Source organism: Acipenser ruthenus, chromosome 3, assembly GCF_902713425.1.
Source record: "Acipenser ruthenus chromosome 3, fAciRut3.2 maternal haplotype, whole genome shotgun sequence".
Classification (NCBI taxonomy): Eukaryota; Metazoa; Chordata; class Actinopteri; order Acipenseriformes; family Acipenseridae; genus Acipenser; species Acipenser ruthenus.
Window position 1 is genome coordinate 68277279 of NC_081191.1, and position 26923 is coordinate 68304201.

The window sequence follows — 26923 nt, forward strand, 5'->3', positions numbered from 1 at the left end:
ATATTTGAAATACAGAGCTCTCAGAACCATTTTTATACATCTACGAAACATAGGTATCAATTACTATAGATAAGGTATCAATTACTGTAGATACTGTAGATAAGGCTGTGTGGTCCAGTGGTTAAAGAAAGGGCTTGTAACCAGGAGGTCCCTGGTTCAAATCCCATCTCAGCCACTGACTCATTGTGTGACCCTGAGCAAGTCACTTAACCTCCTTGTGCTCCATCTTTCGGGTGAGACGTAATTGTAAGTGACTCTGCAGCTGATGCATAGTTCACACACCCTAGTCTCTGTAAGTCGCCTTGGATAAAGGCGTCTGCTAAATAAATAAATAAATAAAAATAAATAAACTAAAGTGCCATTTTAATGAAGATTGGTCCTTATTTTTTTAAAAAAGAGGTTTGTTTTGTTTTTTTACCTGATTAGTTTGGGTATTTCTCATAATTGTTAGTCTGATTTTAAGGATGTTAAAAATGTCTTATTCCCAAATCCAATAGCTACACTATTATTGGGTTTAACACATTTCTAAATGGAGATGGTCACGTCAGCCTGTCCTAAGCTTTACTCCAGTGCCAGTAATTGAGCATGTGAAAATGAATAAAGAGAAAAAATGTGAATACAGACTAGCTGTGGTGAGCCTCTCCTTACATCTTTTTAAAATGTTTCTCGTTTAGAACTTTCTAAAAAAAAAAAAAAAAAGGCAAAATAACTGCAGTAAGGCAACAGATTTTAGGACCACAATAACAACAACGCTAGGAGTCAGAACCCAGGGGTTTTTATGACTTTACTGCTGACCTGTACATCAACAAAATGTTAAACGTTAATTAAATTAAAAATGCTAATATTTAGTTGGAAATAATTAGAAAACAGCCGCAAGGATATAGTGTGCGTTGAGCTTTTAGGGAGTAAGCAAATATATTGGCGTTCCTGTTCAAGTACACACCATACTCACTATATCCTTGTGTCTGTTTTACATAGTGTTAAAGTGTTTGTCCTTCTTAAGCTATGTAACTAAAAAATATATAACTTTAATCATAAAACGGGAATACTTAAACGCATTAAGATTATTATTATTATTATATACGCAATTGTTTTTACTTAAGACTGTTTTTAATAAACACTGTTTCTTAACAATGTTGCTTCATTATGAAGTGCTTGGGGTGATCGAAATGCGTGAACATATTCGTCGTGTTGCTGCTCTGAAAGAACAGCTCAACATCATTTTACAAATTGGCCCTCCCTCTTCAATAACCTGACCATCGTCTTTTTTTAAAACCAAAATGATCCCAGATAACTGATTATATCTGTTTTTAGGAGGAAAGAGTTTGTTTCTGTCGTTCTCTCTATCCTCCATATTTGTTGTGCGCTGCTCTTGTTGATTTTTGTGGCTACGGTATATAAAACAGTGAAAGGTTCATTATCGCCATCTACTGGATGTTCCTATTATGTTTTTTTTCCTGCATTCAGTCCAGTTGATGCGTCTTTCTCAGAGTATGCAAAATCATAAATATAAATAAATAAGTTACCACAATAATTAAAACTATTGACAATAGAATAATTGTATATATATATATATATATATATATATATATATATAAAGCGGTTATCTTTTTATCGTCATATCGCAACACCCCTAACTGCATGTGTGATTTAGGTTTTTGTTGTGTTTTGTTTTCAGTTCTTTAGTTCTGTAAATAACAAAATCGCACATAGGTGCTTACAAAATTCAAATTCTTGTGTCTGGGTCCACTTAAAAGCAGCTAAGAACCTTCAAATTAAGTGAAATGTGTCACTATATATATATATATATATATATATATATATATATATATATATATATATATATATATATATATATATTAGTACTGTGCAAAAGTTTTAGGCAGGTGTGAAAAAATGCTGTAAAGTAAGAATGCTTTCAAAAATAGACATGTTAATAGTTTATATTTATCAATTAACAAAATGCAAAGTGAGTGAACAGAAGAAAAATCTACATCAAATCAATATTTGGTGTGACCACCCTTTGCCTTCAAAACAGCATCAATTCTTCTAGGTACACTTGCACACAGTTTTTGAAGGAACTCGGCAGGTAGGTTGGCCCAAACATCTTGGAGAACTAACCACAGTTCTTCTGTGGATTTAGGCAGCCTCAGTTGCTTCTCTCTCTTCATGTAATCCCAGACAGACTCGATGATGTTGAGATCAGGGCTCTGTGGGGGCCATACCATCACTTCCAGGACTCCTTGTTCTTCTTTACGCTGAAGATAGTTCTTAATGACTTTCGCTGTATGTTTGGGGTCGTTGTCATGCTGCAGAATAAATTTGGGGCCAATCAGATGCCTCCCTGATGGTATTGCATGATGGATAAGTATCTGCCTGTACTTCTCAGCATTGAGGAGACCATTAATTCTGACCAAATCCCCAACTCCATTTGCAGAAATGCAGCCCCAAACTTGCAAGGAACCTCCACCATGCTTCACTGTTGCCTGCAGACACTCATTCGTGTACCGCTCTCCAGCCCTTTGGCGAACAAACTGCCTTCTGCTACAGCCAAATATTTCAAATTTTGACTCATCAGTCCAGAGCACCTGCTGCCATTTTTCTGCACCCCAGTTCCTGTGTTTTCGTGCATAGTTGAATCGCTTGGCCTTGTTTCCACGTCGGAGGTATGGCTTTTTGGCCGCAAGTCTTCCATGAGGCCACTTCTGACCAGACTTCTCCGGACAGTAGATGGGTGTACCAGGGTCCCACTGTTTTCTGCCAATTCTGAGCTGATGGCACTGCTGGACATCTTCTGATTGCGAAGGGAAGTAAGCATGATGTGTCTTTCATCTGCTGCAGTAAGTTTCCTTGGCCGACCACTGCGTCTACGGTCCTCAACGTTGCCCATTTCTTTGTGCTTCTTCAAAAGAGCTTGGACAGCACATCTGGAAACCCCTGTCTGCCTTGAAATTTCTGCCTGGTACCAGTCTTCCAAATTCTGTGAAAAACATTTAGTTTCAAGTCGGACCACTGGTCATTAAACCCCCTTGAAATTAGAATTTTTGCTATATGTACCAAGTTTAGGCCGTAATAACTGCGTGGGGGGACTCCAAAAAATCACCCAAAGATATGTTTGGATAGATGTTAATGAGATCTACAAGCATCAAGCAAAATATTATGGTATCTGGGGATTTTTGGCAGATTTTTGAAGATGCATTTGTCATTATGCAACCACTGCTTATGGCCACTTTGGTGAGGTTAACGTACCACATAGTTCTATCCAAACTGGCTATTTCTTCAATTGTGCATTCTCTGAGGATTGATCTAGAGGAAAAAGTAACAGTATGAACTTGCATGGGACTTCAGACTTCTTTATTACGATGACACATTTGAAACTACCAAAACGTAATGATGTCTTCTCAAACTTTTTAGCTGGGCCCCCCTTTAGAAATGTTTCAGACTGTGACCCCCCCCCCCCCCCCCCCCAGTATGTTATCATATGAAAAGACATACTACATAGGAACGCTAAATGAAGCATGGACATGCAATCATTAGGCCTGCAGTCAATGGTGCCGGAGTCTTTCTAAAAGTGTGTGTGGGGTGTGGGGCAAGATCCATGAGTGAGGGGGTTGGGGGGTTATAACGGTTTTCAGGAATTCATATTTTATTTTTATTTTGAGCTAATATAAAATGCATTTTTATTTCGGCCAAACATCTCAAACTGTAAAATAAATAAGCAGATTACAAAATGAAACCGTGGCATAATATTAGACCCACAGAGGCGGAAGCGTTTAAATCAACAGCAAGCCTGTCATTTGTGTCACTTGTGTTTCTGCATCAAGATGGTTGTTCTGTGTGAGTTAAGGTTTGATTTTGCCATCAGAAATGGAACGAAGCACCGAAAACTTGCATTTTCTGTGCTTATTTTTTTTTTAATCTATTTTCAAGTTTTTAGGAGGTGTTGCTATACATGGAGACTACTGTAATACATCTTGGTAAACATTTACCAGTCTCTCACATTGAGTGGCAACAATTCATTGTGGGGTGTTCCCTATCCAATTTCCAAGTCAGCTTCATTTTACAAAGTACTTTACATGTGAAGGGTAATCAATAAATGTTGCATTACATTGTATTTACAGAAGCCAGAGCCTCTTACTGAGAACAAGATTAAAGAATACGTTCAGCATGCTAAAACCGCATAAAATATCCTTGTATACATCTTAATCTTTGTATTTCTTGTGGACAATCTTGTGTTAAATAACCATCTTTTATTATAATAAAAAATCTCATAGATTTCCAAAAACATTAAACCCAACAATGGGTGAAGAAAATAAGTAGAGTAAAAATAGTTGGAGCACAGCCTCATCCCTTGGAGCATCCCGGTGCCACCTGCTTGTGGCAGGATGGCTTCAACAATTTGAACAAAACAAAACAGAAACCAAAGGGCACGTTGGCCAAACAAATAAATAGACAAGTATACAAGTATATCTAACTATAGCAATTGTTTTTCGCTCTCTTTGCTCGTTCTCCCGTGTTCTCCCGTACTCTCCTCTGTACACTCAACCCCGCAGCATGGGCAGCTGCAGGTTCTTATACTCTAGCCGAGGGGTTAACTAGCTGTTAATTATCTTATTACCCCTCGGCCACAGTCTGCACGCGTTTGGTAAGGATGCATGACTGTCAGCTAGTTAAATAATCAGTAGCTGATCAGCCACGCATCCTCACAGGGTTTTAAATTATAAATAACAAATAACAAATACGCGGCGCTTTTATCTGCACCGCAAACAATAATATAAATAAATATATAGGGGCGGGACACTCCGCCACACTGCTAAAAAACAAATAAATAAAATAATAAATCTATGCGATGTTGTGGCAAAGTGGCTGCTGATTAAGAACAGATGCAGAGGTGATGCAGTGCAGAAACAATCACACGTGAAAACTGTAATCCAATTTGGAAAATGTTCTTTTTATTTTAACAGAAATCCTGGTCTGACGACCAAACAATAATCCCCTGGCAATACACCCCTGGAAAATAATAACGATTTGTAAACACAAACAAATAATAACACGTTATCCGCTCCCACAATACTACTAACACAAATCACCAGTCCGGGTGCGTGCAGTAGTGCTCAAGGTGGGTGATAACAAATAACAGTGACTGTGGTGTTGTTGTTCCGGGTAGTGCTGGCCCAAGGCAACAGCTCCGGAGATGTGTTAGCCGTCTAGTGAATTCACAAACAAAAGACAATTACTAACAGTGCTACAAACAAACAAAACACTCACGAATATGTATTATTTATTTTTGGGAACTCTCCCGGTCCTTCCAGTTCCGTGCGCCTCTGAAACCAAGCGAAGGAACTGATTACAAGTCTCCGTCCCCTTTTTATGCTGTCACGCATGACCCCTTGGTAAACTAATGCAGCTGCCTTACAATCAGCGACTGCTACATTGTTTACCTTCCGGGTCAATACGTTCTTGCAACAGAAACTCGCCAGACTGGCCGACTCCCAGACCCGGGAAAGAACTGTGAGTCCAGCCCGTCAAAAGAACTCTGTCCTCGCTGCTTAGCGCCCTCACAGGTCGGGAGGGAGATTTACAACCAGAACTCATTATATATATAACAAAAAAACATTAAGCAGAGGATCGTATGTGTTTCATTGCCACTTACTTTTAATAATGATTTAGGCAACTTGATACAACTTTAACAAAACAACACACGTTTATTAAGCAGTTGGCTTCACTTACAGTATGCTTCTCTCAGTTCTTTTTCGTTCTCTCTAAACACTTTACTTCTGGTGTTACGTCTCTCTGTTCTGTCCACAGCTGTGGCCCAATACAGAAACATCTCAAACAACATCTATATTGACACACTATGTTCCTCCTTCCCACTCTTACATTCCAGTCAAAAAACCTACAGCGCCTTGTACTGTGTGTATTATAAATGAAATAACAATACAACACTATCATACCCCTTTTAACATTAGGATACTTTTCCCATTACAGAATAGGTCCATTTATTAAATGTATAGCCTGTTTCTGTACCACTGCAAAAATAGCATTACAATTTAGGATATAGTACGTCACTAAAATGTAAAACCTAGCTAACAATTTTTCGTTGTTACATTTCATGGCTACAACATTACAGCCCCCTTTGTTTGTGACAAAGTTTTGATCAAATACATTTGTGGATTCCAGGAGATTCTGTCTCACTTATATATACGTATACATACCTACATACCTACCTACCTCACTTGCTCAGAAGTTCAACACATTGAAGTCAATACCCAAGTTAAGGGGAAATTAATCCTTATGTGTTATTCTTAAACTTAATACTTAAGGTGTTATCTATTCCATAACCTTGTCAGAATTCTCGCAACGTACTCTTTTTATATATGTATGTGCTCTGAGCACATTCTTAAACTCAAGGGAGATGTTCAAGGAGGACAGAGATGTTTTAAACTCCTGTAGAGGTTTTGTTCATGCACTGGGTGGGCTATATGTCCAGACAACTTTTTAATATTCAAGAAAATCACACAGACTCATTTAATTTGAAGTTTTAACGAATCAGAGCAGTATTAGTGCTCTTTTCAGTTTATTAAATGCTTTAAAAATTGGATTGGTTGGTTGCGCAGACCACTGTAAAAAGCAGTCTGGGCGATCCAGTGCCTTTACAGGTTTAACAGCATTGATACTTCAATACAATAATACAAATATGGTTATCATATATTTAGCTCTTAGGCTATGAAATGCAAAAAGCTAAAAACGACCACCACTAAATTCTAGAACATTAAAAAAAAAAAAAAAAATATATATATATATATATATATATATATATATATATATATATATAATCACTCTCTTAAGACTAAAACATAATTTCTATACCTTTATAGCATCAACATAAAAGAGATATTAAATTCAAATATGCTTACGTTCCAGTATATGAAAGTGTAGTGTAGGATATATTGAAAAATAAGAACTGTCTTCAAAAGGCAGAGACTTGTGAATACGACCAAACAGCAATCAGTTTTCAGAGATCCCCAGAGCATGGATCACATCATCTTGTAGTTAGCAAGTTGAGCGATACTTGACTGGGGTTTTACCTTGGTATTTATAGGATTTTCCCTCCATTGAATACATCAGAAGTCTCAAGTAAATCTAATCATCACTCAGCCTTGACATTTCTTATCTTTAAGTAAATTATACATTCTAGAAGGATCTGGTCAACTCCTTTTTCAAAACTGACTGGATATAACTTCTATCCAAAAAATATTGGAACATGATTTCATCGCTCTCTTTTTCCAACTCCTCCTTTTTCTAAAGTCAGGTGGACCAAAGTTCACAGAATCCTTGCTATAATATACTACAAGTATATGTGTATATATGAGATGTTTTTAATATGTAACACCAGCTCTATTTGTTTATATTTAGCTGAGTCAAAAATATATGTCCCTCCTAGTCGCATATTATGTTACCTTTTCAGTGTGTTGTCAATGGGCCAGTTTAACTTCATATACAAATGTGTGTTAACAAAGTATTTGACAAAGACTGCCTTTGAATAAGCATACAGTGGTCAGTTCAGTTATTTTTATTTAAATTTTAATCTATAATGAACATGTTAAGTACAATAGCCTTATATTAACTTGTACCATGGTTGGATCAAGCCTGACCTCTCTCTCTGTTTCTAAAAGTTGCCTGCACAAGCAGGATTCAGACACCCTGTTTTCTTGCCAAGACTATTGTTCTGATTAATATGAAACACCATTGTAAGCATTTCTCCAATATCACCGCATGAAATCAGTTTTCTCCAAAAGAAAGTCTCTACTTATTTGATAAGAACTGTGACTGGACACAACTCCCCCAATTCGTGGAATGCTCCCTTCTACTACAAGGTTTTCCTATCATAGAAAGACCGTGGATTCACAACTGTGGACTACAAGTAAATCTCACTGCCAAAAAGAACCTTCCATATCTAGCACCGCTCTGCTTGCAAGCAGATAAGGGCAAGGCTATTTTTCTGTAGGTTTTTTGTGTACTAAAATCATTGAATACAGTTTACACTTCATGTGTCTAATATTCCAACCTAACAGTTCCTGTTTTTTATTGCAGTAAAACCTTTATATAAACTAAACATTTATATTCTTTAATTTAATGGATATTGTAATGTCTAGACTTTTTGTTTAGTTGGAGAAACTGAACTAATTCTTAAATTGATTGAATTTAATGCTCGCTCCTGCTTTTACAGTCTATTTGTATTAGAGTAGAGCCTTAAACAAGCAAAACCACTTGTTAGTTTAAATATTATGTTTCTTATTAGATCAAAATACTTAAAACATATTATTTCTCTCAGAGAGTTTTGTCACTCTATTATTATTCAAACCTCTATGCTTAGTAACAACACAATCAAATAAAATCAAATAGGTCTTTTTAGTTTCAAATATCATTCTGTCTAGAAAGGGTTACCCTTTTGTTTTTACTAATTTGCAATACCTAACCTCTTTTTAAGGTTACAGACTTCCACGAGTGTATGTGCACTAATAACAATACGAGTGTATGTGCACTAATAACAATACGAGTGTATGTGCACTAATAACAAAGGCACATAGACAAGCTTTTTTTCTAACATTAACACTTGTTCAGTTTTCTTAGTTCAAAGCATTGTAACCTTTTCATAATTTGCTGCAATATTATGTATGCTGGTTTTATATTCTTTAAAACACAGTACAATTATTACAATATTCTGACTGAACTTCTTTCGTTTTTAACTGTATTATGTTCTTTCAACAATAGTTATTTGTATAACAGTTTAGCTTGAAATTATTTTATAACATGTATTTCTAATTCAGTTACTTCAGTATAACAGTTGCTAATATTATTTTACTGAATTTAGTCTGACCCCTTTCTCTGTTCATACAAAATCCAGTTAAAGCAGGTTTTAATCCTAGCCTTTTGCCTATTTTTGGGTGTTGATTAATATGAGACATGAAGTAATGAAAGTAATGAAATAAGCTACTTATTCTCATAAAAGTGGAATATGTTAACACTGCCTTATGATAAGAGCCTGCCGAGTTTGACTCCTTCCAGCAGGTGCTTTCATAGACTGCTCACAACAACTATCCATTGTTTTCTACTGAGTATACAGATCTTTTTGAAAGGAACATATACAATATTATTATAATTATTGACAAAGAGTCTATCATATTATTTCAATCAATACAGGTTAGTTTAACTAACTCAGCACATATAACTCCAATAACTCAGCACATTCCCAACAGGATTCAAGCTCTTAAATCTTGTTAGCTGGGCTCCCATCTCTACATTCCCTATAGCCCTATTCCCTATAGCCTGGACGTCGCTGGTTCGAGTCCAGGCTATTCCACAGCCGACCGTGGATGGCAGCTCCCAGGGGACGACGCACAATTGGCCAAGCGTCGCCCCTGGGGGGGAGGGTTTAAGTTGGCCAGGGTGTCCTCGGCTCACCGCTCACCAGCGACCCCTGTAGTCTGGCCGGGCGCCTGCGGGCTTGCCTGTAAGCTGCCCAAGAACTGCGTTGTCCTCCGACGCTGTAGCTCTTGGGTGGCTGCATGGTGAGTCCGCAGTGTGAAAAAAAGCGGTCGGCTGACGGCACACACTTCCGAGTCAGCGCAGGGGTGGTAGCGGTGAGCTGAACCTAAAAAATAATTGGCCATTCCAAGTTGGGAGAAAATAATAAAAAATAATTGACAATGACTAGATAAAAAAAAGCAATTGTCAACAAAAGTCATGCATTTCTTCAAACAAATGCAGATGTGTAGAGAGAAAATAGATTTTTTTTTTTTTTAATTGAGCTCGTATTTTATTGTTGAACATTTGAGCAGGGACAATGTAAAATGTGTGTCTTGTGCTGTATCGAATCTAGCCAGAATAAGCACATTGTTTTGAAGTGAATATTTCCAAGAGCTAATTTGTTTGCTTGCATGTTAAAGTGTTTAGTGCAGTAGTGAGTTTGTGTTAATCAGCTGTAAGACCATTAAAGCTTGTTGATGGGCACTCGCTGTATGACATGAACACACTCAATAGGTCTGGAGTAGGGAATCCAAAATGCCAGGAGTTAGGGATTGATTTTTTTTTATTTTTTTAAATCCCTGGATTCCATTTTTGTAATAAAAATAATAATAATAATAATATCGTGCTTTTGCTTTTAGTAATAATTACCGGTGTGGAGGCGTAGGGTAATGCACTCACACGACAAAGGAGTTCAACAAATTCAATAATAATGAAAAAACACATAAAAGCATTGCAAGTAAAGGTAAGTCTCCAAGGTCTGTCCTTTTTCATGTGCAAAGCTGAAGCTGGCCTTGTGCTATATTTCATTCTACAATTGTTTCTTTTTCATTATTAATGTAAAAATAATGAAATGGAAGTAGTTTTCTGTGACTGTAATTTCAACATTTTGCAATTATCAGAAACCTGAAAGTAGCAATTGCCTTAAAAGCTTGCATTGTGTGTTATATAGATTGGTGTTAAACTGTTAAAAGAAAGCACGTTTTTTATAATAATAATAACAGGGCTCAGGCAGTTCTGTTATAATGATTTGCTTTTAAAAGAGGGTAGTAATTGCAATGCAGTAAGCAACACATTCAACGGTCACATTCTGCTGGAACAGAATACCCTAAATTACACAGTAAATTGTCTTTTTTATTTTGGGGTTAGAGAACAGAGAAGGGTATTGATGTGAAGCAGATAACAGCATTATAATAATGTTGTCTCCTAGTTACACAGTTACATTCCTTTAATATGAGAGCTAAGGCTGGCCTGCACAGGCTTGCACACTGCTGAGTTATCTGTAAAGGTTGTTATGGGTATTACAGTGGTCAACCTTGAGCAGCCTATTCAAATAAACTGGAAAAGCGCCAGCTAGGTTTGGCAGTGGGTCACAATAGAGCCACAATACTATTCATCAGCCTTTAAACAGCCATTAAATACAGACATTGACAGTTTAGACCCCTGGACTTTTGAATGAAGTTCAAATAATTGAACATGCCTTCTGAAGTTGTGCTTGGTTGAAACCAAAGGATCAGGCCTCGACAAATCAGTGTGTTGCTATGTTGATAGGTTATGTAGAAAAATCACAAAAAAGAAGCTCTTTTGTTAGTTTAATAAGACCACAATACAGTATACTGTATGGAGGTGACTGTCTCTCCGTTCATGCATCTGTATTTACATATTTGCATATATAAGGAGAATCATGTTACTGACATGCCTGTTTTGAATACACATTAAGAGAAGAGCAATCTTTTTTAAATTATTCAGTCTACACTCAATGAATCAATATGTTCTTAAGAATTATTTTGCTGCCTTCACATACATATTTTATTTGTATAGGGTGACAGAAACTCAATTTTTTGAAATTGTAATACTGTATGTATATAAATAGATAAATACACTATCTTACCAATTTGTTTGACATCTGTAACAATTTTCAAATTCACTAAATTAAATTAGTAGTACTGTATCTCATATGTTTTAGCGTTAGTTTTAGTGTCATGAGAACATTAACATATTCAGCAGCGGTACTGTTTACTACATTTGGTTCTTTCATTCCAAATATGGTATGCTGTATGTGGAAATGCATCCATTTCTAAGATTAGCTAAGCCATGTGTTAAGAAACTGAACAGTAAGGAACTATAGCAGCACCTTGCACTCCCTGAAGGGACAATGCTAGAGCAAGTTCAGCAATCAACGTGGAATCTCACAGCTTCTTTATTTAATTTTTTTTTACATTGGAGCCAAGCAACGCTGATACAAAGCAATAAACCAAATCCACTAAAAGGATCAATCTTTATGATAGGATTATGAAGTTCCTCTTGTAACAAACAGTACATGTGTTTTAAATGTCAAAGTAAAGGATCTTTTGTAGATTGATAAGGCAAAAGCCCCATTTGTTTTTCATCACTATGAAAAATAAGTTTTCTTTCAAATCTTTCTGAACTACACTTGTTTGCTTAATGAAGTGGGTAGTCAACCTTGAACAGCACTCCAATCAGTTTTCAATATAAAGGTCATGCAACTTTGACAACAAGCTAACACTATACCCATATCACTGCAGTGTTTTTTTCAGCAAATTGTCTCTCCATGGGGCTCCTGAGTGGCGCATCTGGTAAAGGAACTCTGAGTGGAGTGCAGGATGCGCCCTATAGCCTGGAGGTCGCCGGTTCGAGTCCAGGCTATTCTATTGCTGACTGTAGACGGAAGCTCCCAGAGGGCAGTGCATAATTGGCCAAGCGCTGCCCGGAGGGGGCTTAGGTTGGCCAGGGTGTCTTCGGCTTAACGAGCACCAGCGACCCCTGTAGTCTGGCCGGGCTCCTGCGGGCTTGCGTGTAAGCTGCCCAGAGCTGCGTTGTCCTCCTACGCTGTAGCTCTGAGGTGGCTGCACGGTGAGTCTGCAGTGTGAAAAAAAGCTTCGGGTTACAGCGTGTGCTCGTCTTCGCCACTCCTGAGTCAGCGCAGGGGTGGTAGCAGTGAGCTGAGCCTGAAAATAATTGGATATGCCAAATTGGGAGAAAATTGGCGATTTACTAAAAAAAACAAAAAAAGTCTTCCATGTATTTCTTTGAAAATATTCTAAATCCACAAATCAAACTGATTTGAGTGCCCTAACCTCTAATATTTTCTATTAACCCATAAAAGCAGTGAAAATAAAACAAGAATTAATAGGGATTAAAGACAAGTAAGAGATGAAGGAAGAAAGAACAGGCTCAGTCCTTTAGGTGCGATGTGATTTCTTTTTTGTTGAACACCCACTAGGAATGTGTAGTAGTGCATTGTAGCAGGTTTTCTGCACAGTTAGCTCCCTAATCTAAAATAAGCATATTTTGTTTTGCTTAAAAATACTGAATTTGAAATTATCATTTATCCCACTGCAGGTAGACAGCTGTAATGACCTGGGACACACACACACACACCCATATATATATATATATATATATATATATATATATATATATATATTCTCAATGGGTGTGTCTGCAGAGCAAATACTGTACTTCAGTGGAGACTGTAACACCTTTCTCATTTAATAGACCTGGGTCTATTCACTTGATCGAAACATATCTAAATCCCACTACTGTTTGAATACTAAATTAGGACCAAACCTGTCCTACACGGTTAGACTGTTAGAGACACTGTTGGTTTTCACAAAATCCTCGTCTTTTAAATGATTTAACAACAGTGGTATTTTGATCCTATCTGCCTCCCTTTAGAACAATTTAATAGACCCCAATGTATTGTGTCTGTCTTCCTCACTGCTGTACAAGGATGCATTGTGTATGGACAACACACTTTTTGGTTGCCCATCATATGCCTTGAAACATCAATGCTACAAATCCAAAACATGCACTTTTTAAAACCTAAAAAGGCTTTTCAGCATTTATTTTATTGAATAATCCTGGTGATCATTTGTGTCTTCCAAAATTCCAATGGCACATGTCACAGCGCCCTGTATTAAAAGCCTAAATAAAACAGTCTGAACATTTTAAGGAAAACTGTTTTGGTTTTCTCAAAGATATGTTTGTGAAATCAAACCACCATATAGTTCCGCTCAGAAAATAAATAAATACATAAATAAAAATCCAGAGGAAGTGTCTGAACCGCTGAAACAATGACCCATCAATGTACAGCATTATGAGGATCAATCACAATCATGTTAATTATCAACAATGATGTTGCTAAGGAATTAATAGCAGGTAATTGAACACCATGCTTTGGAATCCAGTCAAGGTTAGAAAATCTCAATGGACAAGACTGGGCATGTTGCTTCTTGATGCAGTTAATTTAAATAAATACAACTCCCTCCTTGTGAAGCTCTATCTAAAGACCAGCTCACCATTAAGTCCATCCACAGTCATTCTTTTTCAGTTCTGAGGCAATTTGAAGATCTCTCGTATATCCTTCAGTTGGACCACCCTTCAAGAGAGCAAAAGGCCCACCGAATCCTTCTCAAAGCTGTTAATGTGTCGGGTGGTGGTGAAGGTTTGTCACTTAGGCCTCTAGACAGCAAATTGTACCACAGAGAACTGCAAAATATTTTTATTCTCATTTAATTTGTATAAATATGACAGATCTCTTGCTAGTTATCTGTGCCTGAAGACATATGAAATTAGAGCAAATTACTCTTGTAACACAAGGCCTCAGAGGCAATCATGATTTCTGAGTTATTGATATGTCAAATGGCCTTTTCATAACGCTTGTGGATAGTTGCAAGATTTAACACTACAGGCTACAACAGTGTTTGCTCTTCTTACAAGTCTATGCAGTTAACTGTCAGGTAGTACATGGTTATGTAATAGGAACTGGAAAGATGGATGCCATTCCACATGTTGTTTTTATTACAAACACTAATCTGTAAGCTAGTAGTTTCTGTACCTTAGAGCAAAATAAAAGTTGGCTGTCATTATCCATAGTGTAGATCAGTAATAAGTTATCTGCCCTCGTTCCACGAGATACAAGAAACAGGCTTAAGTAGGAGTAATAACTGTGATTAGATGATCATGATATGATTGGCATGGTGTCTCAACATGTACATTTTTGCACAAGGTATATCATTAAACTAGAGAAATGGATGGCAATATGTACTATCACATCTTTAAAAATATATATTGGTTTGTGGCTTAAATTGTTTTACAGGGCCCATGACACATCTTTCAAATGTTGCATATACATATACAAACAACATCTGGTAAATAGGCTAAAATGTATTTTAGCCATGTTATTGTAAACAAAAGTAAACAGACTTGTGTTTTGTGTTTATAACTTTTTGGATTTCAAGCAGCACACATGGCAGTGACAAAGAGCTGGTATTGGTGCTGATTCTTTTATCGTCTGTAAACGATTAAATAAATAGTCATGCTTTGGGCAGGTGTTGACAGATACTCAATCATTAGAGGTGTTTTACGTACAAGGTAACCACTGGTTGTAGATATAGTAACACTTCTCAGAGCTTTAGAATTTAATTGCTAGTGGTGCAGATTCTCAATATGCTACCTCTGTTTTATAGCTTTGAGCACTAGAACAGAAATAAAAAAAAAGTCTTAATTGATGTTGCTTTCATGTGGGTGTCTTTTTTTTTTAACCGGTTCTCATTTTGGAATTTATTACATTCATTCAAATCCAAAGACAGGGCTAATAAGCAATTTCCTCATGTGTGGAGTAACTGCAGTACTCTATGAGTGTTCATGGTCTATCTGCTATTTATTCTCTGTGCTGGAGCTGGTAGAACCAGTCCATAACAAAAACAACAGAAATAATTTACGTGTGCAGAGAAATCAGCAGAAACCAGCTAGCAAATCAGAAAGACATTGTGCCTTATAAGGCTAATGTTAATAGAACCTCAGTCTGTAGCTATTTCAAGGATTCTGTTTCCAGGATGTTCATTTTAGTTTATATATTATGAAGTGGTTTCTCATTAACTGGCTTTGGAGATCCATGGTTTCCATCAGTTACCTTATGATAGTGTTTTTCACACTGCTGCAGTCCTACACACTGCATGTATTGATGTTACAAATAATTCACAGAATTTTAGAGATTTTCTTTAGATCATCCCTAGACTCTGGATCTCTTGAAATTGAAAAGCCTGGAGAAACGATTAAGCATATTTATTTTTTTAAGTTCTGAAATAGTGATACTTTCATTTCATTGAGATCAACTCTATTCTAATATAGATTATGCTACTACAGACACTAAGGTACAGTAATTCATAACCAGCCGGAAGTAGACATGTCAATACCATAAGCCTTCTTACCTGTTTTGAATGTCATTCGTAAATGACAGCAGACCTCTTTGACCATTCAAAAGTGGATAATCCTTGATACACAATTGACAACTAAATTGACAACTCATATTTTCTTTGCAGATCCAACCTTCATGATGGTGAACACCTCTGGGAAGTTTTCGGGGCAGAAAGCACAGCTCATGATGCCACAGCTAAAAGAAAATGACACCCATTGTATAATCTTCAATTACTATGTGTCAGGCAGAGATGGGGTGAACCCAGGTCTACTGAATGTTTATGTGAAGGCTAACAACGGTCCTCTGGGGAGTCCAATCTGGAATATGTCTGCAGTTGCAACAAGGACTTGGAACGAGGTAGAGCTGGCTATTAGCACATTCTGGCCAAGTTTCTATCAGGTATGTGAATTCAAACTTTGTGTTTTACATAATGCATATTTACTCATGTTATTACTTCTTACCACTCACTACCAGAACAGCAAATTGGCACTTAACTAACTGAGTTTTGACCCATTAAATACAAGGATTCCAGTGAGAATACATTGTACTGCATCTCATTTACTCTGTGTGTGTGTGTGTGTATTTGTTTGCATGTGCGTTTTTGTGTGTGTAAGTGTGGGAATTTTACACTGTTAACATGCCTGGGTGAAATTTCAGCTATATTTGTGGTGAGTTTCAGACATCAAGATACTTCTTTGACTTGTGGCCAGGGTGGTTCAAATCAGGTTGCAAAATTCAACCTTCAATTTTAATATGGCAAGTAGATTTTCCTGTTAACTAACCACATTGGTGACTAAGCATTTACTGTACATACAGCAGAACTTTGGCTTTCTACTTTAAAAACTGGCAGAATCTACACTGCCCGTTTTGATCTCGCAAAGCCAATCCTTTTGAACTTGTGGAACCAACCCCCTTTTTCCTGTTTCCCTAGTCGTCCACACCACTAGCCAAGTTAGGGTAAAACAGCGGATATGATCATTCCGAATTCATTCTGCTTTGTCTGTAGTTTGGAAGAGACAGCTTTTGTCAACTGTAATAAAACACAAAAAAGTTAAAAGCAAATATATTTTTTTTTCCAACTTCAGATAGAAGGTTGACAACAAGGTACCAAAGGAGTGTTGAGGTGTCTGTGCAGTCCTATGGCCCATATGAGGAGATTATTGTATGTTTATTTAAATATAGTTTAGTTAACAGTTTTTTTTTTCTGATACTATTGTAGAATTTTGAGTACCTGAGGTTCCTAAATTTGCAGGACCTGTGTAGTTTTGTACAGTGCTGTGACAGCAATTGTATACAGAAATATAAGTCCTCTCATTCAGGAAATGCAGTGCCCTGGTTGGCTTTTTTACGCAACATCATGTAAATCTGATTTTAAATATAGTTTGCAAATCTTCCTGTGACCATTGGCATCAAATTTCTGCAAAATGTGTGTCCTGGGGAGATCAATCTTGTTACAACAAACTGAATAAATACAAATACGTAGCTTGTTCTTTGCAACATTAAAATTCAACATAAAAGATTACAAGAAAATAATAAATGTAGCAATGCCAGAATATTTGTTGTAGACACTATAGTTAGTTTTAAATCCTAATCTATCAAACTTTAATTTTAACAGTGATGTAATTATCCAAATACCAAGAAGACAAGAGTGCTTGCATACATAATGTTTTGTGTGAATTAATTACCAAATCATATTCAGTGTGTTGATATCGTGTTTATTCAGACAGACCTTGCAATAAACCGAGCTTAAGCGGGTTGACAAGACCGGGATAGTTTAGCTGTGTGAGTTTAGTGTAAGCACATCATAACCAATGTGTAGTTTTCGGCTGACTAGTCAATTTAATAGGCTGTTTGGCTGTGCTCTGACTTAAACTCATGAATATGCATTTGACTTATATTAAAGCGATTTGCCAGCTGCAAGGCTCCTTGCAAACCACAGCCCTATGAACTCAACACAACCCTCAACTCAACTGCCAGTGTCAATCAATCATGCACTGTCTGAAATAAACCTTCAAGTATCCCACTTAACAAATGCAAAAGTCAAATTTTTCTACATACGCCAGAACGGATATTTAGGGTTTCTGGTTTTCAGCTTTTATTTCTGAGCTCTCTGCCTGTCTAATGGTGTAATTAATGCCATTAAACCATCTCAGTTTCTTATTTTAATCATGTAAAAATGATAACAACAAAACAAGCTCAAATATTTTTCTACCTATACATTCCTAAGACCACACCCTTGCTAAACTCATCAAAAAAAAAAAAAGAATATATATATATATATATATATATATAATAATTCTGATGATCTGTTTGCATTAGAAGAGCACTACTTAAAATGTAGCAAAATCCAATTTATTGCGTCGCCTTCATTCTGCTCGTTATTCACTGGAGTAGAAAGAAGTCTTAGTTAATCGGCTCGTTTCACTTTCTTTTTTTTTGCAACTTTCTCATGAAATCATGGGGCCTCTACACAACCAACCTTTGTGTATGTCAGGAGAAGCAAACCATGGATCATCTCCTGAGATGCCCTGCAGCTCCACAATGCACTCCTCAATACCAACACCAGAAGCGGTGGCCTGTGCAGAATACTGGGAGAAGACCATATAGAAGGTTGGACTGGAGACACGACGACGAAGACTGACGGATAGAAGTTGGGGCTATACAGAGACTCAATAGACAGTATTTAAGCATACAGTATGTTGAGCTGCACACTGCTTGACTCAACACGAAACAACCATTTTACACCCAATTTCAGCTGTGTATTGGCATATTCACAGAGCCCATTGTTTGGGTCTCAGGACTCAGCTGTGGCGACACCACAGAAGGCCCTATGTATAAGGCATATTTACGTATAGTAAGTTAGTGTCTTATCGCAGGCTAGCCCCCAAACCCCTACCTAAAGTGAATAATATTCACAACCTGGGGCCTCTAAACTATTGTATAGATTTGTTAATTGAGGCAATTGGGACGGCGATGGGGTGAATGAGGGACTATAACTGAAGCAATCCATATCCAGTAATTCGTTGTGTATCCGCCCGTCACATATCCGCCCTAACTGTTTATCCGCCATGATCAAGTTTTTCAGCAAAGTTAGTTCAGAGATTGTAGATCCTACCAAAGTTTTCGTGCACTGTGTTGTTTGTGCTTCATGCGCTGCCATTGCTGGTAGTGTCACTTGAGCTGTTCAGTGTGTTGGTATGTAAATTAATCCTGTTTGCCTGCGGGGCGTATCAACTTCAACCTCCGTCTCGATCTTCTGCCTCTCACTCAGCAGCAAGTGCACCCACACGGCAGACAGCTACTCTGTCACAAGCATTAATACCCTGTATCTTTCTTAGCAAGGGATTTAGAGGAGCTCCCTAATAAAAGCTGACTCTCAAAACAATAATTGCACTGGCTGAAGGGATTAAGATAGTTAGAAACTCAAATGTAATTTATATTAATTACTATAGCTCTGCCTACACCTGAGCATCTATTTCAGGAAATGTTTTGAGATCCAAAAATCGATATTCATATAATTAAACAGTCCTGCTTTCCAGAAATCTTCCTTGGGCGCTTTGACCTTGCAAGGAGGGTTAAATGTTATATTACCCATAACACTGCAATGTCTCTCACTGCATCCCAAGATATTGAAATTTAGTTTTTCATCAATATTTCTTTGACTACAGCGTTCATTGTGAAGAACTATTACTGTATTTGAACTATTTTACTTGTCAGTTTTATTGTTGTGAATTTTAGTGGTTTCTCAGGCGAAATGATCAACTATTAATCACTTGTTAACCTAGTAGAGCCTAAAAAAATAGTAAACTACTTGATTTTGCAATTCCACCCAAACACACCCACATTTTTTATATATATATATATATATATATATATATATATATATATTAGTGATGGGGTGTATGTGAGCAACCGGAATCTAAGGCATTATGACCTTGGGAAGTGGTGTTTGGCGAGCATTCTGGCCTCGTTACATTTGGAGCCATAATGGCAACCAGTGTCCAAACAATTTGAGAACAACTGTATTTTTCTTAAAAATATTTCCCAACATAAAACCAATATCACCTTACAATAATTGATTTGGAGTTTCAGTGTTTTAATATAAAATATCAAACAGAACGAAATTGCAATGTATCATTTGTAATTCAGTAATATGAGAGAATTGGTCAGGGGTCTGAATACTTTTGCAAGGCACTGTATATATATATATATATATATATATATATATATATATATATATATATATATATATATATATATATATATATATATTCTTAAATTTAACTGTAAGTTGTTGCAGTTTCAAATGCTTAGATACTGAAGAACTAAGACATTTATACTAGTTCATTCTGTACTACAAGTACTACTTAGATGACAATAAGGGTGTAGTAGTAGACTTGTTATAGTACTTGGTTACAAATAGAGCACATTGTCTTCAAAACTATAATCAATTAGCAATTTAAACCTAATTGTAAGTATCTTTAAATGCAGGGTGTATAAGTATTTGTCAAAACAAAACCTTCTTTAACCACAGCCAAAATCCAATACATGTGAGTTTTTTTTTTTTTTCTAGTAGTGGTGGTTGAATAGATTATAATTTCTACCATTCTAAAGGTATGCATTGTGCAATAGCATGTATTATAGTAAGACCTGAATTTCTAGGCTATTGATTATAACAAAAGCATTTTGTTGACTACCTACACAATCAGCAGTGTTGGTTGGTACAGTGGCCTAAGAAGGATTACCCATGTTTGTCACAACCCAAAAGAAAAGGTCTATAGGTTTACTCTACATCTTATTTTAACCTAAAATTGCTCCTGAAGTTTTGGAAAGCAATTGTAAAACACATTTTGTTGGCACCTGAGCGTACTCCACGATGCTTTCAAATTAGACTTTACATGTAGAATCTACACAATCTACTCCACATTGATAAAGTTAAAAAATGCATACAGAATATAAATAAGTAAGATTTACAAAGAAAAACAGATTAATCTCAGTTGCATAAGTATTCAACCCCTTTGCTACTGCAGCCCTAAATCAGCTCAGGTGCAAATTATTTGTTTGAAAGGTCACAAAATTAGTGAAGTGGTTTCAGCCTGTGTGTACTCAAAGTGGTTTAACTTGTAGACCATTTCCTATATAAAGACTTTCAAGCTGCAACTCACATAGTGATCCAACAAAGCAACCATGAAGACCAAGGAGCTTTCGAAAAACAAGTCAGGGATAAATTGGTAGTGAGGCACAGAGCAGGAGACGGGAACAATAAAATTTAAAAGGCGCTGATTATCCCTCTCAGCACAGTGAAGTCATTAAGAAGTGGAAGATGCATCATACCACCTAGATACTACTCACATCAGGTCGGCTTCCCAAACTGAGCAGCCGGGCAAGCAGGAAACTGGTTCAGGATGTCACCCGGAAGCCAACAATGACCTTGAGAGATCTGCAAAGTTCTTTGTTTGAGATGGGAGTCAGTGTTCACACATCAACAATAAGCCGGTTCCTACACAAAGCTGGCCTGTATGGACGGGTGGCAAGAAAGAAGACATTACTCAAAAAGCCTCATCTTAAAGCACGGATGGAGTTTGCAAAAAAGCATGTAAATGATACTGTAGGAAAAAGGTTTTGTGGTCAGACGAGACAAAAATTGAACTAAATTTCAAGCTTTACGTCTGGCACAAGCCCAACACTGCACATCACCCAGTCAACACCATCCCAACTGTCAAGCATGGAGGTGGCAGCATCATGTTATGGGGCTGCTTCTCTTCAGCAGGGACTGGGAGGCTTGTCAGGATAGAGGGGAGAATGGATGGTGCAAAGTACAGAATCCTTGAGGAAAACCTGTTTGAGTGAGTCAAGACTCTGAATCTGGGGAGGAAATTCACATTCCAGCAGGACAATGACCCGAGGCACAAAGCCAAAGCCAGTCTGGAGTGGTTGAATAAGAGAATTAATGTTCTTGAGTGGCCCAGTCAAAGTCCTGACTTGAATCCAATTGAAAATTTATGGCGAGACTTGAAGATTGCAGTCCATCGACGATTCCCAACAAACTTATCAGAACTGGGGCAATTTTCCAGTGAAGAATGGGCAAAAATTTCACCATCCTACTGTGCAAAGCTAGTAGAGACCTATCCAAAAAGACTCATAGTAGTAATTGCTGCAAAAGGTGCTTCTACCAAGTACTGACTTAAGGGGCTGAATACATGCAACCAGTAGATTTCACTGCGTACATTTTCTTTGCAAGTTTTGCTGACATTTAACCTCCTCATCATATAACAGTGTTCAGTTTAACCACTACAGCTTTGAATAAAAAAAGTTTGTTTGAAAAACTGTGCATACATTATTTCTAATTCAACAAAATGTGACATTATTGGTAGGGGGTGAATACTTCTGCAAACCACTGTATATAGTTTTACAATTGCTTTCCAGCAATATAATAAAAGTATAATTAACACTCCATACATGTAATAAGACACTAAGGCTACGTACACACACAGGCTAAATTCGGTTGTGAGTTCACCTTTTGCTCTTAATACGCACAACCGCACTAGTTAATCGTGTTCGGAACAAGTATGGAGTGCGGTTATTAATTCAGTTCGGTTAGTTAATGCGCACTAACTGTGTGTGTGTATTACAACCGCACTAACACAACCGCAGTTGGTGCTCTGCGCAACTAATGATGTCATTGTTTATCAGACATTTCCGTGTGATAAACATGGCTAAAAAAATATATATAGGTGCCTGATGATCCAAGTTGATTTTGTAATATTGATGAATAGTAAATTCATAACAGTGGTAAATAGTGCATACATATAATATACTTTTTTCATTTAATCAAAGTACAGTTGTATAATATTTTGTTGTAAGAAAAAAAAAAAGTATTTTTGGTATTGCAACTTAAATAAAAAAATATGGGACAATTTGTATGGGACAGTGCCACAGTGTGACCGCAACTCTTTTTTCCACCGATACTGAACATCTCATCTGTGTGTTTTGGCACTCCAGGAAATGGCTCAGTAAATGATAAAGACACATTTACGACTCCTTAATCCAGTCATTTGGAAACCATTCAAGTCCACCAGCCTTCTGGTCAGAAGATCACCCAAATGTTTCTGCAGATCGTCACCACTGTATTTAGCAGTGCAGAAAAAGCAAAACGACGTCTCCGCTGGTTTTGCAGAAAAGAGCATAGCTGTGCGTGACGAACTCTCGATCGATTACGATTACTTTCTTCCAAAAGCATAAACAAAAACACAGCCTCCGTGTTGTCACACAAAACCTCACGATTGGCATGTAACGATGGCCCGAGTTCAGTGGTTTGTTTAAACAGGGAGTCACTCACTTCAGTAATGAAAGGTGTGTGTGTACAACAAACAACCGAAGCGAGTGCCGTTTGCAAATACGGTTGTCAAGCCAACTGCAGTCTGTGTGTACGTAGCGTAACTGTCCAAAATCAAGCTTTAAAAAAAAATAAAAAAATCTTGTACCTGGAGTAACAACAATTGGGTTTACAAAATCACAACAATAATCAAACAATTGTAAATAGTGTTTATTACGCCATAAACTAATAGTGCTGTAGAGGATTAATACAAATTCAGCAATTCTATGACTGATGCAGCAGGGTTTTTTTTTTTAAGACACTCAATGCAATGAAAAGAAGTTTGATAATAGTGCTGGTAAAAGTCTAAGATTATATTAATACTTGGTGTTAACATTTACACAATAACAAATTCTAATAGTTTTTTTTTCTATTCAGTAGTAAAATGAAGGGAGTGTAGCCGACTGCTTTACAACAGCGAAATGTATAGTTTATGTTCATGTGCTAAATGAACAGTTAATTCCTATTACCATAAAAAAAAACAAAAAAAAAAACTGTATTTGCCAAAAACAGCATTGTACTATATTATATCGACGGACTTCTTACATGAATAATATTACTTACCAAGTGAGTGAGATGGTTGGGTGCCTCCTTTTTAGATGTTGCAGCAAAGCTGTGGTGAGATTTCATCTTTCCTTTGCATTTGCTGCACTGAACCTGTGAATTTCTAGATTGGCCAAAGAAATCCCAAACAACGCTTGTGTGTCTGGCGATTCTTGTAAATTTCTTGGCACCGGGCGTCCCACGTCCATCACTTTCCGAACTCCTTTTCTTTTCCGTCTTCTGTAACAGTCTTGCAAGGTGAATCCGCCATATTGCTGTGTTCCCACTTGCCACTCTCAACGGGCAGCAGTGTGGAGTAGTGATTAGGGCTCTGGACTCTTGACCGGAGGGTCGTGGGTTCAATCCCAGGTGGGGACACTGCTGCTGTACCCTTGAGCAAGGTACTTTACCTACATTGCTCCAGTAAAAACCCAACTGTATAAATGGGTAATTGTATGTAAAAATAAAGTGATATATTGTAAGTCGCCCTGGATAAGGGCGTCTGCTAACAAATTAATAATAATAACATGTTGCCACAAAAACATTTTCCAGACTGTTTTGTTTTATTTAATTTTTCGCCCAATGAAAGCACTTTGCTAACGTAACAACAACATTGTGTCGGCTATAGCGGGAGGATAGAGGTTAAAAAAAGGATAGAGGTTCTAAACAATATTGCGACTGTGCTGCTTCTTGTAAAATAATAACAATAAAGAAGTACTGACAAATTAGCAAAGTCATGTTTCGAATAGGGTTGCATGGGTATTATTTAACAAATATGTCTGACTTGCAATTTGATGCAAACATTTTTTTTTTTTTATCAAAAGAGAAAACAGGGATAGTCACAGGATAGCAGAAGATGTGTGTGTGTGTGTGTGTGTGTTTTTTAAACACAAAACAAAAAAATTGCCATCTTCATTTTTTTCTATATAAGTTTATTTTTTTTATCTTTTATTAATATATCGCCTTCACTCTCTCAACCAAATCAGTAATGCTGATCTGCTGTTCAGTATTCCTGCCAAGATCAGACTGAGTGAAAAGCTGATCGGAATTATTATTTGAGAACGCACCTGGCATGAATGTAGCTAACATATGAATGCATATATTAAGGCGATTACTCGAATACCAAAAAGATCGTCGAGTATTAAAATAATCGCGACGACTAGAGTAAATTGATTAATTATCCCAGCTCTACCCTTATAACAGCTAGGATTCTGGATTTCTTGCTGTAATAAGAACATAAGAAAGTTTACAAACGAGAGGAGGCCATTCGGCCCATCTTGCTCGTTTGGTTGTTAGTAGCTTATTGATCCCAGAATCTTATCAAGCAGCTTCTTGAAGGATCCCAGGGTGTCAGCTTCAACAATATTACTGGGGAGTTGGATCCAGATACCCACGATTCTCTGTGTAAAAAGTGCCTCCTATTTTGTGTTCTGAATGCCCCTTTATCTAATCTCCATTTGTGACCCCTGGTCCTTGTTTCTTTTTTCAGGTTGAAAAAGTCCCTTGGGTCGACATTGTCAATACCTTTTAGAATTTTGAATGCTTGAATCAGATCACTGCGTAGTCTTCTTTGTTAAAGACTGAATAGATTCCATTTTTTTAGCCTGTCTGCATATGACATGCCTTTTAAACCCGGAATAATTCTGGTCGCTCTTCTTTGCACTCTTTCTAAAGCAGCAATATCCTTTTTGTAGCGAGGTGACCAGAACTGAACACAGTATTCTAGATGAGGTCTTACTAATGCAAGTTTTAACATTACTTCTCTTGATTTAAATTCAGCACTTTTCACTATATATCTGAGCATCTTGTTGGCCTTTTTTATAGCTTCCCCACATTGTCTAGATGAAGACATTTCTGAGTCAACATAAACTCCTAGGTCTTTTTCATAGATTCCTTCTTCAATTTCAGTATCTCCCATATTGTATTTATAATGTACATTTTTATTACCTGCGTGCACTACCTGACACTTTTCTCTATTAAATGTCATTTGCCATGTATCTGCCCAGTTCTGAATGCTGTCTAGATCATTTTGAATGACCTTTGCTGCTGCATCAGTGTTTGCCACTCCTCCTATTTTTGTGTCGTCTGCAAATTTAACAAGTTTGCTTACTATACCAAAATCTAAGTCATTAATGTAGATTAGGAATAGCAGAGAACCTAATACTGATCCCTGTGGTACTCCACTGGTTACTGCGCTCCATTTTGAGGTTTCTCCTCTAATCAGTACTTTCTGTTTTCTACATGTTAACCACTCCCTAGTCCATGTGCATGTATTTCCTTAATCCCTACTGCGTTCAGTTTGAGAATTAATCTTTTATGCAGGACTTTGTCAAAAGTGTTCTGGAAATCTAAATAAACCATATGCTTTACAATTCATTCAATTGTCGATGTTGCATCCTCAGAAAAACCAAGCAGGTTAGTTAGACATGATCTCCCTTTGCTAAAACCATGCTGACTGTCTCCCAGGATACTGCTACCATATAGGTTATATTCTTCATTTATTTGATCCCGAATTAGGCTCCTATAAAATTGTAATTAGTTCTACATTTTTCTAGAATAAATTATACCCCTTTTCTAAAGATTTAATGAAGCTGTCTCTTGTGCTACTGATATTAACATTTGTTTGTTAATAATGACTTTAATTGCATTGTTATTTATGCGCAATGCAAAAAGCAGGCTTTAGGTTTAGCAAGGAAGCAGATGCAAGATAGCTTTTTGATTTCAAGGGCTTTGGAAAAGTCAGGTAGATTATATGAGCTCATCTGCAGGAAGCAAAGGCTATTTTAATCTGAACTGGAAAGGTTCACATTGTCTTGACCTATGGTAAATAAACACACATAGCTTTACTTGTACAGTACATGGCAGCAGGAAATAAGGTAGCGTGAAAAGGGAATAGCTTTCAATGCAAGAAATGGCAGTTGTTAACCTCTGGGATGCATGTCAGTTCATTAGGCATGCAGGTGTGGAGGGGGAAAAGAATGTGTGAAATATAGAAATGAAAAAGGATGTGTACATACATAATGTGCACATACAGTATAGTTCGTGTGGCCTATAGGGACTGGACTTCTGTTAATAACGTGCAAGTGGACATTAAAAATCAAAATGAAAATATATAAGAATATATATACATAGCTTTGACTGATTATTGTTGATTACTGACTGATTTATGGTTATTGCTGATATAACATTTACCAACAAAAGGGCCGTAAGGAATGAAAAGATAACAAATGCAATTAGGATAGCAGCCTGCAAAT

General features: G+C 37.0%; 1 protein-coding gene across 8 annotated transcripts in view; it reads left to right on the top strand.

Annotated features, from left to right (window-relative positions):
- The window catches only part of LOC117394169 (receptor-type tyrosine-protein phosphatase mu-like), a 296513-nt gene that overhangs the window by 75887 nt on the left and 193703 nt on the right, over positions 1-26923 (top strand). For all 8 annotated transcript variants that reach the window (XM_059015556.1, XM_059015565.1, XM_059015574.1 and 5 more), the window contains exon 3: positions 15876-16150. In XM_059015556.1, the coding sequence (XP_058871539.1) occupies positions 15876-16150 (275 nt within the window). The remainder of the gene's footprint in view (positions 1-15875; positions 16151-26923) is intronic.